Source organism: Oncorhynchus nerka, linkage group LG13 (assembly GCF_034236695.1).
Source record: "Oncorhynchus nerka isolate Pitt River linkage group LG13, Oner_Uvic_2.0, whole genome shotgun sequence".
NCBI classification, from domain to species: domain Eukaryota; kingdom Metazoa; phylum Chordata; class Actinopteri; order Salmoniformes; family Salmonidae; genus Oncorhynchus; species Oncorhynchus nerka.
Window position 1 is genome coordinate 105,788,425 of NC_088408.1, and position 12,423 is coordinate 105,800,847.

The following is a 12,423-nucleotide window of genomic DNA, read 5'->3' on the forward strand; positions in this document are numbered from 1 at the left end:
CTTGTCCAGATGGGTTAGGGCAGTGTGCAGTGTGGTTGAGATTGCATCGTCTGTGGACCTATTTGGGCGGTAAGCAAATTGGAGTGGGTCTAGGGTGTCAGGTAGGGTGGAGGTGATATGGTCCTTGACTAGTCTCTCAAAGCACTTCATGATGACGGAAGTGAGTGCTACGGGGCGGTAGTCGTTTAGCTCAGTTACCTTAGCTTTCTTGGGAACAGGAACAATGGTGGCCCTCTTGAAGCATGTGGGAACAACAGACTGGGATAGGGATTGATTGAATATGTCCGTAAACACACCAGCCAGCTGGTCTGCGCATGCTCTGAGGGCGCGGCTGGGGATGCCGTCTGGGCCTGCAGCCTTGCGAGGGTTGAAACGTTTAAATGTTTTCCTCACGTCGGCTGCAGTGAAGGAGAGTCCGCATGTTTTAGTTGCGGGCCGTGTCAGTGCCACTGTATTGTCCTCAAAGCGGGCAAAAAAGTTATTTAGTCTGCCTGGGAGCAAGACATCCTGGCCCGTGACGGGGCTGGTTTTCTTTTTATAATCCGTGATTGACTGTACCCTGCCACATACCTCTTGTGTCTGAGCCGTTGAATTGAGATTCTACTTTGTCTCTATACTGACTCTTAGCTTGTTTGATAGCCTTGCGGAGGGAATAGTTACACTGTTTGTATTCGGTCATGTTTCCGGTCACCTTGCCCTGATTAAAAGCAGTGGTTCGCGCTTTCAGTTTCACGCGAATGCTGCCATCAATCCACGGTTTCTGGTTTGGGAATGTTTTAATCGTTGCTATGGGAATGACATCTTCAACGCACGTTCTCATGAACTCGCTCACCGAATCAACGTATTCGTCAATGTTGTTGTCTGACGCAATACGAAACATATCCCAGTCCACGTGATGGAAGCAGTCTTGGGGTGTGGAATCAGATTGGTCGGACCAGCGTTGAACAGACCTCAGCGCGGGAGCTTCTTGTTTTAGTTTCTGTCTGTAGGCAGGGATCAACAAAATGGAGTCGTGGTCAGCTTTTCCAAAAGGAGAGCGGGGCAGAGCCTTATATGCGTCGCGGAAGTTAGAATAGCAATGATCCAAGGTTTTTCCAGCCCTGGTTGCGCAATCGATATGCTGATACAATTTAGGGAGTCTTGTTTTCAGATTAGCCTTGTTAAAATCCCCAGCTACAATGAATGCAGCCTCCGGATATATGGATTCCTGTTTGCAAACAGTCAAATAAAGTTCGTTCAGAGCCATCGATGTGTCTGCTTGGGGGGGAATATATACGGCTGTGATTATAATCGAAGAGAATTCCCTTGGTAGATAATGCGGTCGACATTTGATTGTGGGGAATTCTAAATCAGGTGAAAAGAAGGATTTGAGTTCCTGTATGTTGTTGTGGCCACACCACTTCACATTAACCATGAAGCATATGCCCCCGCCCCTCTTCTTACCAGAAAGTTGTTTGTTTCTGTCGGCGCAATGCGTGGAGAAACCAGCTGGCTGCACCGACTCCGATAGCGTCTCTCCAGTGAGCCATGTTGCAAAGATGTGAAGCAAAGAACGTTACAGTCTCTGATGTCCCTCTGGAATGCTACCCTTGCTCGGATTTCATCAACCTTGTTGTCAAGAGACTGGACATTGGCGAGAAGAATGCTAGGGAGTGGTGCACGATGTGCCCGTCTCCGGAGTCTGACCAGAAGACCGCTCCGTTTCCCCCTTTTACGAAGTCGTTTTTTTGGGTCGCCGGCTGGGATCCATTCCGTTGTCCTGGGTGAAAGGCAGAACACAGGATCCGCTTCGCGAAAGTCATATTCTTGGTCGTACTGATGGTGAGTTGACGCTGCTCTTATGTTCAGTAGTTCTTCTCGACTGTATGTAATGAAACCTAAGATGACCTGGGGTACCAATGTAAGAAATAACACGTAAAAAAACTAAAAACTGCATAGTTTCCTAGGAACGCGAAGCGAGGCGGCCATCTCTGTCGGCGCCGGAAGGCACAATCAAAGATTTGTTCTTATTTTGTCGTTATCGATAGTCTAAGAGTGGTATGGTTAAAAGATTCAGCAATCTCCCTCTGTGATGAGGTACTGGTCTGGTCTCAAACCTTAGCCCTCTCGTAATTGAGGTAAGCTTGGTCTAAAGATAAATTCCCAAGGTGGGGGTTTTATTCGGAACATAGAAAATGGCTGTTTCATGACGCCAGGTCCTGTCTGTGCCCCTGGGGGCGTGCCAAGGACTTAGTGAAACTTTAAACAGAAATACAATTCTCTCACATTAACATCATTACAAAGCATCACATCATTTCACAAATAGTTTCATCTTTACTCATTCATTTTATACAACAATTAGATGTAAGCCTCATAACTGAGACTCTTGTATAAACAGGGTTATGGTAATGTGGCTGTATTGTCTCTCATGAGTTTCACAAAATTGTACCAATTGGACCAGTTCGTAGCTGGCTACGTCACCGACCTTTTATACATTCTCCAGAACATGAATATTGTTCAGTTGTCAAGTTCTGTGAGGTGAAAAAAATTCCTTTGTTCTCTCTATGAAAACTCACTCTCTCTTATACTCTGGCCATGAGGAGAGAATCTCCTCCAGGAATTTATGACCTGCCTAACAGAGCCTGGTGTAGGGAGTATAGAGAGAGGGGGGATGGTGCTCGCTGTACCCAAAGAGGGCAACGTCATGACAAGATCATCCTAACTATCTCGCCCTCCAAATACGCCTCTGCTGTCTTCAAACAGGATCTCAGCGATCACTGCCTCATTGCCTGCATCCGTGATGGGTCCGTCAAACGACCACCCGTCATCACTGTCAAGCGCTCCCTAAAATACCTCAACGAGCAGGCCTTTCTAATCGACCTGGCCTGGGTATCCTGGAAGGATATTGACCTCATCCCTTCAGTAGAGGATGCCTGGTTGTTCTTTAAAAGTGCTTTCCTCACCATATTAAATAACCATGCCCCATTCAAAAAATATATAGAACTAAGAACAGATATAGCCCCTGGTTCACTCCTGACTTGACTGCCCTTGACCAGCACAAAAACACCCTGTGGCGTACTGCATTAGCATCGAATAGCCCCTGTGATATGTCTCTTTTCAGGGAAATCAGGAACCAATATACACAGGCAGTTAGGAAAGCTAAGGCTAGCTTTTTCAAGCAGAAATTTGCATCCTGTAGCACAAACTCAAAACAGTTATGGGACACTGTAAACTCCATGGAGAATACGTGCACCTCCTCCCAGCTGCCCACTGCACTGAGGCTAGGAAACACTGTCACCACCGATAAATCCACTGTAATTGAGAATTTCAAGAAGCATTTATCTACGGCTCGCTATGCTTTCCACCTGGCTACCCCTACCCCGATCACCAGCCCTCCACTCCCCACAGCAACTCGCCCAAGCCTCCCCCATTTCTCCTTCACCCAATTCCAGACAGCTGATGTTCTGAAAGAGCTGCAAAATCTGGACACCGACAAATCAGCCGGGCTTGACAATCTGGAACCTCTCTTTCTAAAATTATCTGCCGAAATTGTTGCAACCCCTATCACTAACCTGTTCAACCTCTCTATCGTATCGTCTGAGATTCACAAAGATTGGAATGCTGCCGCGGTCATCCCCATCTTCTAAGGGGGAGACACTCTAGACCCAAATTTCTACAGACCTATATCTATCCTACCCTGCCTTTCTAAGGTCTTCGAAAGCCAAGTTAACAAACAGATAACCGACCATTTCGAATCCCACCGTACCTTCTCCGCTATGTAATCTGGTTTCAGAGCTGGTCATGCGTGCACCTCAGCCACACTAAAGGTCCTAAACGATATCATAACCACCATTGATAAGAGACATTACTGTGCAGCCGTATTCATCGGCCTGGCCAAGGCTTTTGACTCTGTCAATCACCACATTCTTATCAGCAGACTCACCAGCCTAAATTTCTCAAATGACTGCCTTGCCTGGTTCACCAACTACTTCTCTGATAGAGTTCCGTGTGTCAAATCGGAGGGCCTGTTGTCCGGACCTCTGACAGTCTCTATGGGGGTGCCACAGGTTTTAATCCTCGGGCCGACTCTCTTCTCAGTATACATCAATGATGTCGCTCTTGCTGCTGGTGATTCTCTGATCCACCTCAACGCAGAAGACACCATTCTGTATAACTCTGGCCCTTCTTTTGACACCGTGTTAACAAACCTCCAGACGAGCTTCAATGCCGTACAACTCTCCTTCCATGGCCTCCAACTACTCTTTAATGCAAGTAAAACTAAATGCATGCTCTTCAACCGATCGCTGTCCGCACCCACCCGCCCGTCCAGCATCACTACTCTGGACGGTTCTGACTTAGAATATGTGGACTACAAATACCTAGGTGTCTGGCTAGACTGTAAACTCTCCTTCCAGACTCACATTAAGCATCTTCTATCCAAAATTAAATCTAGACTCTAGGTCACATCTAGGTCACACCCAAAGCCAATTCTTCCTTTGGTCGCCTTTCCGTCCAGTTCTCTGCTGCCAATGACTGGAACGAACTGCAAAAACCACTGAAACTGGAGACTCATATCTCCCTCACTAGCAATAAGCACCAGCTGTCAGAGCAGCTCACAGATCACTGCACCTGTACATAGCCCATCTGTAAACAGCCCATCCAACTCCCTGATCCCCATACTGTGTTTATTTATTTATCTTGCTCCTTTGCACCCCAGTATCTCTACTTGCACATTCATCTTATGCATATCTACCATTCCAGTGTTTATTTGATATATTGTAATTACTTTGCCACTATGGCCTATTTATTGCCTTACCTCCCTTATCCTACCTCATTTGCACACACTGTATATAGACTTTTTCTTCTGTATTATTGACTGTAAGTTTGTTTATTCCATGTGTAACTCTGTGTTGTTGTATGGGTCGAACTGCTTTTCTTTTTCTTGGCCAGGTCGCAGTTGTAAATGAGAACTTGTTCTCAATTGTTCTCAACAAATGTGAATTTAAAAAAATGCCCAGGCATGTTAGAGTTATTGGTAAACTATCTAGCACATGGTAGGTAGGTAGGTAGGTAAATAAGCTAAGGTAGGTACGTTTTAGCACATTTTAGCTGGTTAGCCTATCTAAATCTTGTAAATATCATGGCCAGATTATGTGCCCAGGGGCCTCAACCCCTAGGAAGCCGCCATTGATTTTGTTGAGTCACCCATGTATCACACATAAGACATGGCAATACAATTGGATTTGATTTAACCTGGCAGAATGTGTTGAATTGCAGGAAAATAGCTTTAAAACTTCAAAATGTTCTCTCGGCCCATTGCAAAATGTGTAGAAGCGGTGTGAACAGTTTGGGGTCGGCACGGGCCGTGCGGTGTTTTTTTTGTTGATAAATGACAATATCCATCCGGACCTTTTACCACACACACACAGGACATTTGTGTGACTGAACTTTCTCAAATAGTATTTAAGTACCCCTGCACTACCTGATAGTAGATATGGTTGTGTAATTTAGAAAATGTATAATGTTGGTAGTGTATGTTTCTCCCCTCTCCTCAGCTCCTCTAACGGCGGTGGGGACTGTATAATGTTGGTAGTGTATGTTTCTCCCCTCTCCTCAGCCCCTCTAACGGCGGTGGGGACTGTATAATGTTGGTAGTGTATGTTTCTCCCCTCTCCTCAGCCCCTCTAACGGCGGTGGGGACTGTATAATGTTGATAGTGTATGTTTCTCCCCTCTCCTCAGCCCCTCTAACGGCGGTGGGGACTGTATAATGTTGGTAGTGTATGTTTCTCCCCTCAGCCCCTCTAACGGCGGTGGGGACTGTATAATGTTGATAGTGTATGTTTCTCCCCTCAGCCCCTCTAACGGCGGTGGGGACTGTCCCGGGGTGAATTATGAGTACCAGCTGTGTAACACCGAGGACTGCCCCAAACACTTTGAGGACTTCAGGGCCCAGCAGTGCCAGCTACGCAACTCCCACTTTGAGTTCCAGAACACCAAACACCACTGGCTGCCCTATGAGCACCCTGACTGTGAGTAGTGCATTCACTGTAGCCAGCTACGGAGCACCACTGGGCCTCAACGTGCCCTATGAGCACCCTGACTGTGAGTAGTGTATTCACTGTTAGAAATAAAGCATTGGGAAAAGGGTTCTTCAGCTATCCCTATAGGAGAACACTTTTTGGTTCCAGGTAGAATTCTTTTTTTTTTGCCAGCTACAGAGCACCACTGTGCCTCAACGTGACCTATTAGCCAGCCACAGAGCACCACTGTTCCTCAACGTGCCCTATTAGCCAGCCATGGAGCACCACTGTGCCTCAACGTGCCCTATTAGCCAGCCACAGAGCACCACTGTGCCTCAACATGACCTATTAGCCAGCCACAGAGCACCACTGTGCCTCAACGGGCCCTATTAGCCAGCCACGGAGCACCACTGTGCCTCAACGTGCCCTATTAGCCAGCGAAGGAGCACCACTGTGGCTCAACGTGTCCTATTAGCCAGCGATGGAGCACCACTGTGCCTCAACGTGCCCTATTAGCCAGCTACAGAGCACCACTGGGCCTCAACGTGCCCTATTAGCCAGCCACAGAGCACCACTGGGCCTCAACGTGGCCTATTAGCCAGTGATGGAGCACCACTGGGCCTCAACGTGCCCTATTAGCCAGCCACGGAGCACCACTGTGCCCTATTAGCCAGCCACAGAGCACCACTGTGCCCTATTAGCCAGCCACAGAGCACCACTGGGCCTCAACGTGCCCTATTAGCCAGTGATGGAGCACCACTGTGCCTCAACGTGCCCTATTAGCCAGTGATGGAGCACCACTGTGCCTCAACGTTCCCTATTAGCCAGTGATGGAGCACCACTGTGCCTCAACATGCTTTTTATTTTGTTTTATTTGTACTTAACCTTTATTTAACTTGATTTAGATTGCATCAAATCAAATTTGATAAACATATTTAGCAGATGTTATGACGGGTGTATTGAAATGCTTGTGTTCCTAGCTCCAAAAGTGGAGTAGTATCTAACTAAATGCTTGTGTTCCTAGCTCCAACAGTGCAGTAGTATCTAACTAAATGCTTGTGTTCCTAGCTCCAAAAGTGGAGTAGTATCTAACTAAATGCTTGTGTTCCTAGCTCCAACAGTGCAGTAGTATCTAACTAAATGCTTGTGTTCCTAGCTCCAAAAGTGGAGTAGTATCTAACTAAATGCTTGTGTTCCTAGCTCCAACAGTGCAGTAATATCTAGCTAAATGCTTGTGTTCCTAGCTCCAACAGTGGAGTAGTATCTAACTATATGCTTGTGTTCCTAGCTCCAAAAGTGGAGTAGTATCTAACTAAATGCTTGTGTTCCTAGCTCCAAAAGTGGAGTAGTATCTAACTAAATGCTTGTGTTCCTAGCTACAACAGTGGAGTAATATCTAACTAAATGCTTGTGTTCCTAGCTACAACAGTGGAGTAATATCTAACTAAATGCTTGTGTTCCTAGCTACAACAGTGGAGTAATATCTAACTAAATGCTTGTGTTCCTAGCTCCAAAAGTGGAGTAGTATCTAACTAAATGCTTGTGTTCCTAGCTACAACAGTGTAGTAGTATCTAACTAAATGCTTGTGTTCCTAGCTACAACAGTGGAGTAGTATCTAACTAAATGCTTGTGTTCCTAGCTACAACAGTGGAGTAGTATCTAACTAAATGCTTGTGTTCCTAGCTACAACAGTGGAGTAGTATCTAACTAAATGCTTGTGTTCCTAGCTACAACAGTGGAGTAGTATCTAACTAAATGCTTGTGTTCCTAGCTACAACAGTGCAGTAGTATCTAACTAAATGCTTGTGTTCCTAGCTACAACAGTGCAGTAGTATCTAACTAAATGCTTGTGTTCCTAGCTACAACAGTGCAGTAGTATTTAACTAAATGCTTGTGTTCCTAGCTACAAAAGTGGAGTAGTATCTAACTAAATGCTTGTGTTCCTAGCTACAACAGTGCAGTAGTATCTAACTAAATGCTTGTGTTCCTAGCTACAACAGTGCAGTAGTATCTAACTAAATGCTTGTGTTCCTAGCTACAACAGTGCAGTAGTATTTAACTAAATGCTTGTGTTCCTAGCTACAAAAGTGGAGTAGTATCTAACTAAATGCTTGTGTTCCTAGCTACAACAGTGGAGTAGTATCTAACTAAATGCTTGTGTTCCTAGCTACAACAGTGCAGTAGTATCTAACTAAATGCTTGTGTTCCTAGCTACAACAGTGCAGTAGTATCTAACTAAATGCTTGTGTTCCTAGCTACAACAGTGCAGTAGTATCTAACTAAATGCTTGTGTTCCTAGCTACAACAGTGGAGTAGTATCTAACTAAATGCTTGTGTTCCTAGCTACAACAGTGGAGTAGTATCTAACTAAATGCTTGTGTTCCTAGCTACAACAGTGCAGTAGTATCTAACAATTCACAACAATACACACATCTAAACGTAAAATAATAGAATTAAGAAATTTAGCAATGTCGGAGTGGCATTGACTAAAATACAGTAGAATAGTATACAGTATATACATATGAGATGATTAAAGTGGCCAGTGATTCTATGTCTATGTAAATATGGCAGCAGCCTCAAAGGTGCATTGTTGAGTAACCGGGTTTTAGCCGGCTAGTAATGGCTGTTTAACAGTCTGATAGCCTTGAGATAAAAGCTGTTTATCAGTCTGATGGCCTTGAGATAAAAGCTGTTTATCAGTCTGATGGCCTTGAGATAAAAGCTGTTTAACAGTCTGATAGCCTTGAGATAAAAGCTGTTTATCAGTCTGATGGCCTTGAGATAAAAGCTGTTTATCAGTCTGATGGCCTTGAGATAAAAGCTGTTTAACAGTCTGATAGCCTTGAGATAAAAGCTGTTTAACAGTCTGATAGCCTTGAGATAAAAGCTGTTTAACAGTCTGATAGCCTTGAGATAAAAGCTGTTTAACAGTCTGATAGCCTTGAGATAAAAGCTGTTTTTATTTTTTTTAAAGCCCGACAGGATGCTCTCAATAGTGCATCTGTAAAAGTTTGTGAGAGTTTTAGTTGCCAAGTCAGCTGTACTGTGTTTCAGCCAATAAGAGGTGCCACCTGTACTGCCAGTCGAAGGAGACTGCTGACGTGGCGTACATGAAGCAGCTGGTGCATGATGGGACACGCTGCTCCTACAAAGACCCCTACAGCATCTGTGTCAGAGGAGAGTGTGTGGTGAGTAACCTAATGTTACCTAACCTAATCTTAACCTAACCCAACTATATCAGGGGAGAATGTTAGGTGAGTAACCTAGCCTTAACCTAACCCAAACCTAACCCTACAGCATCTGTGTCAGAGGAGAGTGTGTGGTGAGTAACCTAATGTTACCTAACCTAATCTTATCCTAACCCAACTATATCAGGGGAGAATGTTAGGTGAGTAACCTAGCCTTAACCTCTTGCTTCTACTCGGGACGCTTGCGTCCCAACTAGAGCTCTGGAAATGCAAATGTGCTACGCTAAATGCTAATAGTATTAGTTAAAACTCAAAAGTTCATTAAAATACACATGCAGGGTATCGAATTAAAGCTACACTCGTTGTGAATCCAGGCAACAAGTCAGATTTTTAAAATGCTTTTCGGCGAAAGCACGAGAAGCTATTATCTGATAGCATGTAACACCCCAAAAGACCCACAGGGGACGTAAACAAAATAATTAGCATTTAGCATTAGAAAACATTCATTACCTTTCACCATCTTCTTTGTTGGCACTCCTAGATGTCCCATAAACACTATTTGGGTCTTTATTTCGATTAAATCGGTCCATATAAAGCCTAGATATCGTTATATGTAGACTGTGTGATAAACGAAAAAAACATTGTTTCAAAACGTAACGTCATTTTTTAAAATTCAAAAAGTCGACGATAAACTTTCACAAAACACTTCGAAATACGTTTGTAATGCAACTTTAGGTATTAGTAAACGTTAATAAGCGATAAAATTCATCAGGAGGCGATGTAAAGATCATTAGCTGTCCGTCTGGAAAAATGTCCGGCTAGAAACTCAACGAAAATATCCGGTCCTAGACCTAAGGAGATACGGTGCCCTGCATGTGTTTGACCAAGAAAAAACTCGAAGGGAAATGACAAGACTCTAGACACCGTGTGGAAGCTGTAGGTACTGCAACCTCAGTCAATTAATTGTGGTTCACCAATATCAATGGGTTCAAGTAGCGCATGGATATATTTCCCATTTTCAGTGATCAGTTTTTCCTGTGCTTTTCGATGTAAATGCCGTTCTGGTAAAGCCACAGCAGTGATTTAACCAGCTTTATAAACGTCTGAGTGTTTTCTATCCACACAGACTAAGCAAATGCATATACTATATTCCTGGCATGAGTAGCAGGGCGCTGAAATGTTGCGCGATTTTTAACAGAATGTTCAAAAAAGTAGAGGGTCGACTTAAGAGGTTAACCTAACCCAAACCTAACCCTACAGCATCTGTGTCAGAGGAGAGTGTGTGGTGAGTAACCTAATGTTACCTAACCTAATCTTAACCTAACCCAACTATATCAGGGGAGAATGTTAGGTGAGTAACCTAGCCTTAACCTAACCCAAACCTAACCCTACAGCATCTGTGTCAGAGGAGAGTGTGTGGTGAGTAACCTAACTCTAACCTAATGTTACCTAACCTAATCTTAACCTAACCCAACTATATCAGGGGAGAATGTTAGGTGAGTAACCTAGCCTTAACCTAACCCAAACCTAACCCTACAGCATCTGTGTCAGAGGAGAGTGTGTGGTGAGTAACCTAACTCTAACCTAATGTTACCTAACCTAATCTTAACCTAACCCAACTATATCAGGGGAGAATGTTAGGTGAGTAACCTAACTCTAACCTAATGTTACCTAACCTAATCTTAACCTAACCCAACTATATCAGGGGAGAATGTTAGGTGAGTAACCTAACTCTAACCTAATGTTACCTAACCTAATCTTAACCTAACCCAACTATATCAGGGGAGAATGTTAGGTGAGTAACCTAACTCTAACCTAATGTTACCTAACCTAATCTTAACCTAACCCAACTATATCAGGGGAGAATGTTAGGTGAGTAACCTAACTCTAACCTAATGTTACCTAACCTAATCTTAACCTAACCCAACTATATCAGGGGAGAATGTTAGGTGAGTAGCCTAGCCTTAACCTAACCCAAACCTAACCCTACAGCATCTGTCAGGGGAGTGCCTTGAGTTGACTACCCCTCTGTGTTACTATTATTAGTATTACTATTTTTAATTTAACCTTTATTTAACTAGGCAAGTCAGTTAAGAACAAATTCTTATTTACAATGACGGCCAAAGCCTAAAGACGCTGGGCCAGTTGTGCGCCACCCTATGGGACTCCCAATCACGGCCGGATGTGATGCAGCCTGGATTTGAATCAGGGACTGCAGTGACACCACTTGCACTGAGATGCAGTGCCTTAAACCGCTGCGCCCCTCTGGAGCCCCCCAAACATATTGTGTTAGGGGAGAGTGTGGTGATATTCTGGACAAACATTGACAGTGAATGTTCTGAAATATGAATGCTCAAGAAGGTTACAGGCAAAAGGTAGCAGAGTATCAGATTCATGTTGAAGATAAAATCATGTATTTGAAGTGAAAGAACCAGCTTAATGTCTCTCCTTCAGAATTAGTCTGCATCTTTCCTGAATGTCATGTTTTGCCACTGGCTAATCAAGGGTTTAAACTACAGCTTCAAGCTTGTTGCAAATATCACTCCTGATTTCCCAAAAACAGACTTGACGGGTCTTGCTTTTCTGTGTGGTTCTGTCTTCCAGAAAGTTGGCTGCGACAAAGAGATTGGTTCCAACAAGGTGGAGGATAAGTGTGGAGTGTGTGGTGGGGACAATTCTCACTGTCGTACCATCAAGGGAACCTTCACCCGCACCCCCAAGAAAGCTGGTAGGGGACACATAACACTGCAACACACATCCACATCAGTCCATCACCTAGCAACAGTCCTCTCACTGTGTCCATCACCTAGCAACTGTCTTCTCACTGTGTCCATCACCTAGCAACAGTCATTTCACTGTGTCCATCACCTAGCAACAGTCCTCTCACTGTGTCAAGCACTCCGTCCACATTTTGTGTTTCATATGAAAGTATAATTGTATTTGTCGCATGCGCCGAATACAACAGATGTAGATCTTACCGTGAAATGCTGAATACAACAGGTGTAGATCTTACCGTGAAATGCTGAATACAACAGGTGTAGATCTTACCGTGAAATGCTGAATACAACAGGTGTAGATCTTACCGTGAAATGCTGAATACAACAGGTGTAGATCTTACCGTGAAATGCTGAATACAACAGGTGTAGATCTTACCGTGAAATGCTGAATACAACAGGTGTAGATCTTACCGTGAAATGCTGAATACAACAGGTGTAGATCTTACCGTGAAATGC

At 44.2% G+C, this 12,423-nt stretch overlaps 1 protein-coding gene across 2 annotated transcripts in view; it reads left to right on the forward strand.

Moving 5' to 3' along the window:
• The window catches only part of adamts3 (ADAM metallopeptidase with thrombospondin type 1 motif, 3), a 151,012-nt gene that overhangs the window by 77,685 nt on the left and 60,904 nt on the right, over positions 1-12,423 (forward strand). For both annotated transcript variants that reach the window (XM_065026949.1, XM_065026950.1), the window contains exons 10-12: positions 5,835-6,010; positions 9,057-9,190; positions 11,795-11,918. In XM_065026949.1, coding sequence (XP_064883021.1) covers positions 5,835-6,010; positions 9,057-9,190; positions 11,795-11,918 — 434 coding nt within the window. The remainder of the gene's footprint in view (positions 1-5,834; positions 6,011-9,056; positions 9,191-11,794; positions 11,919-12,423) is intronic.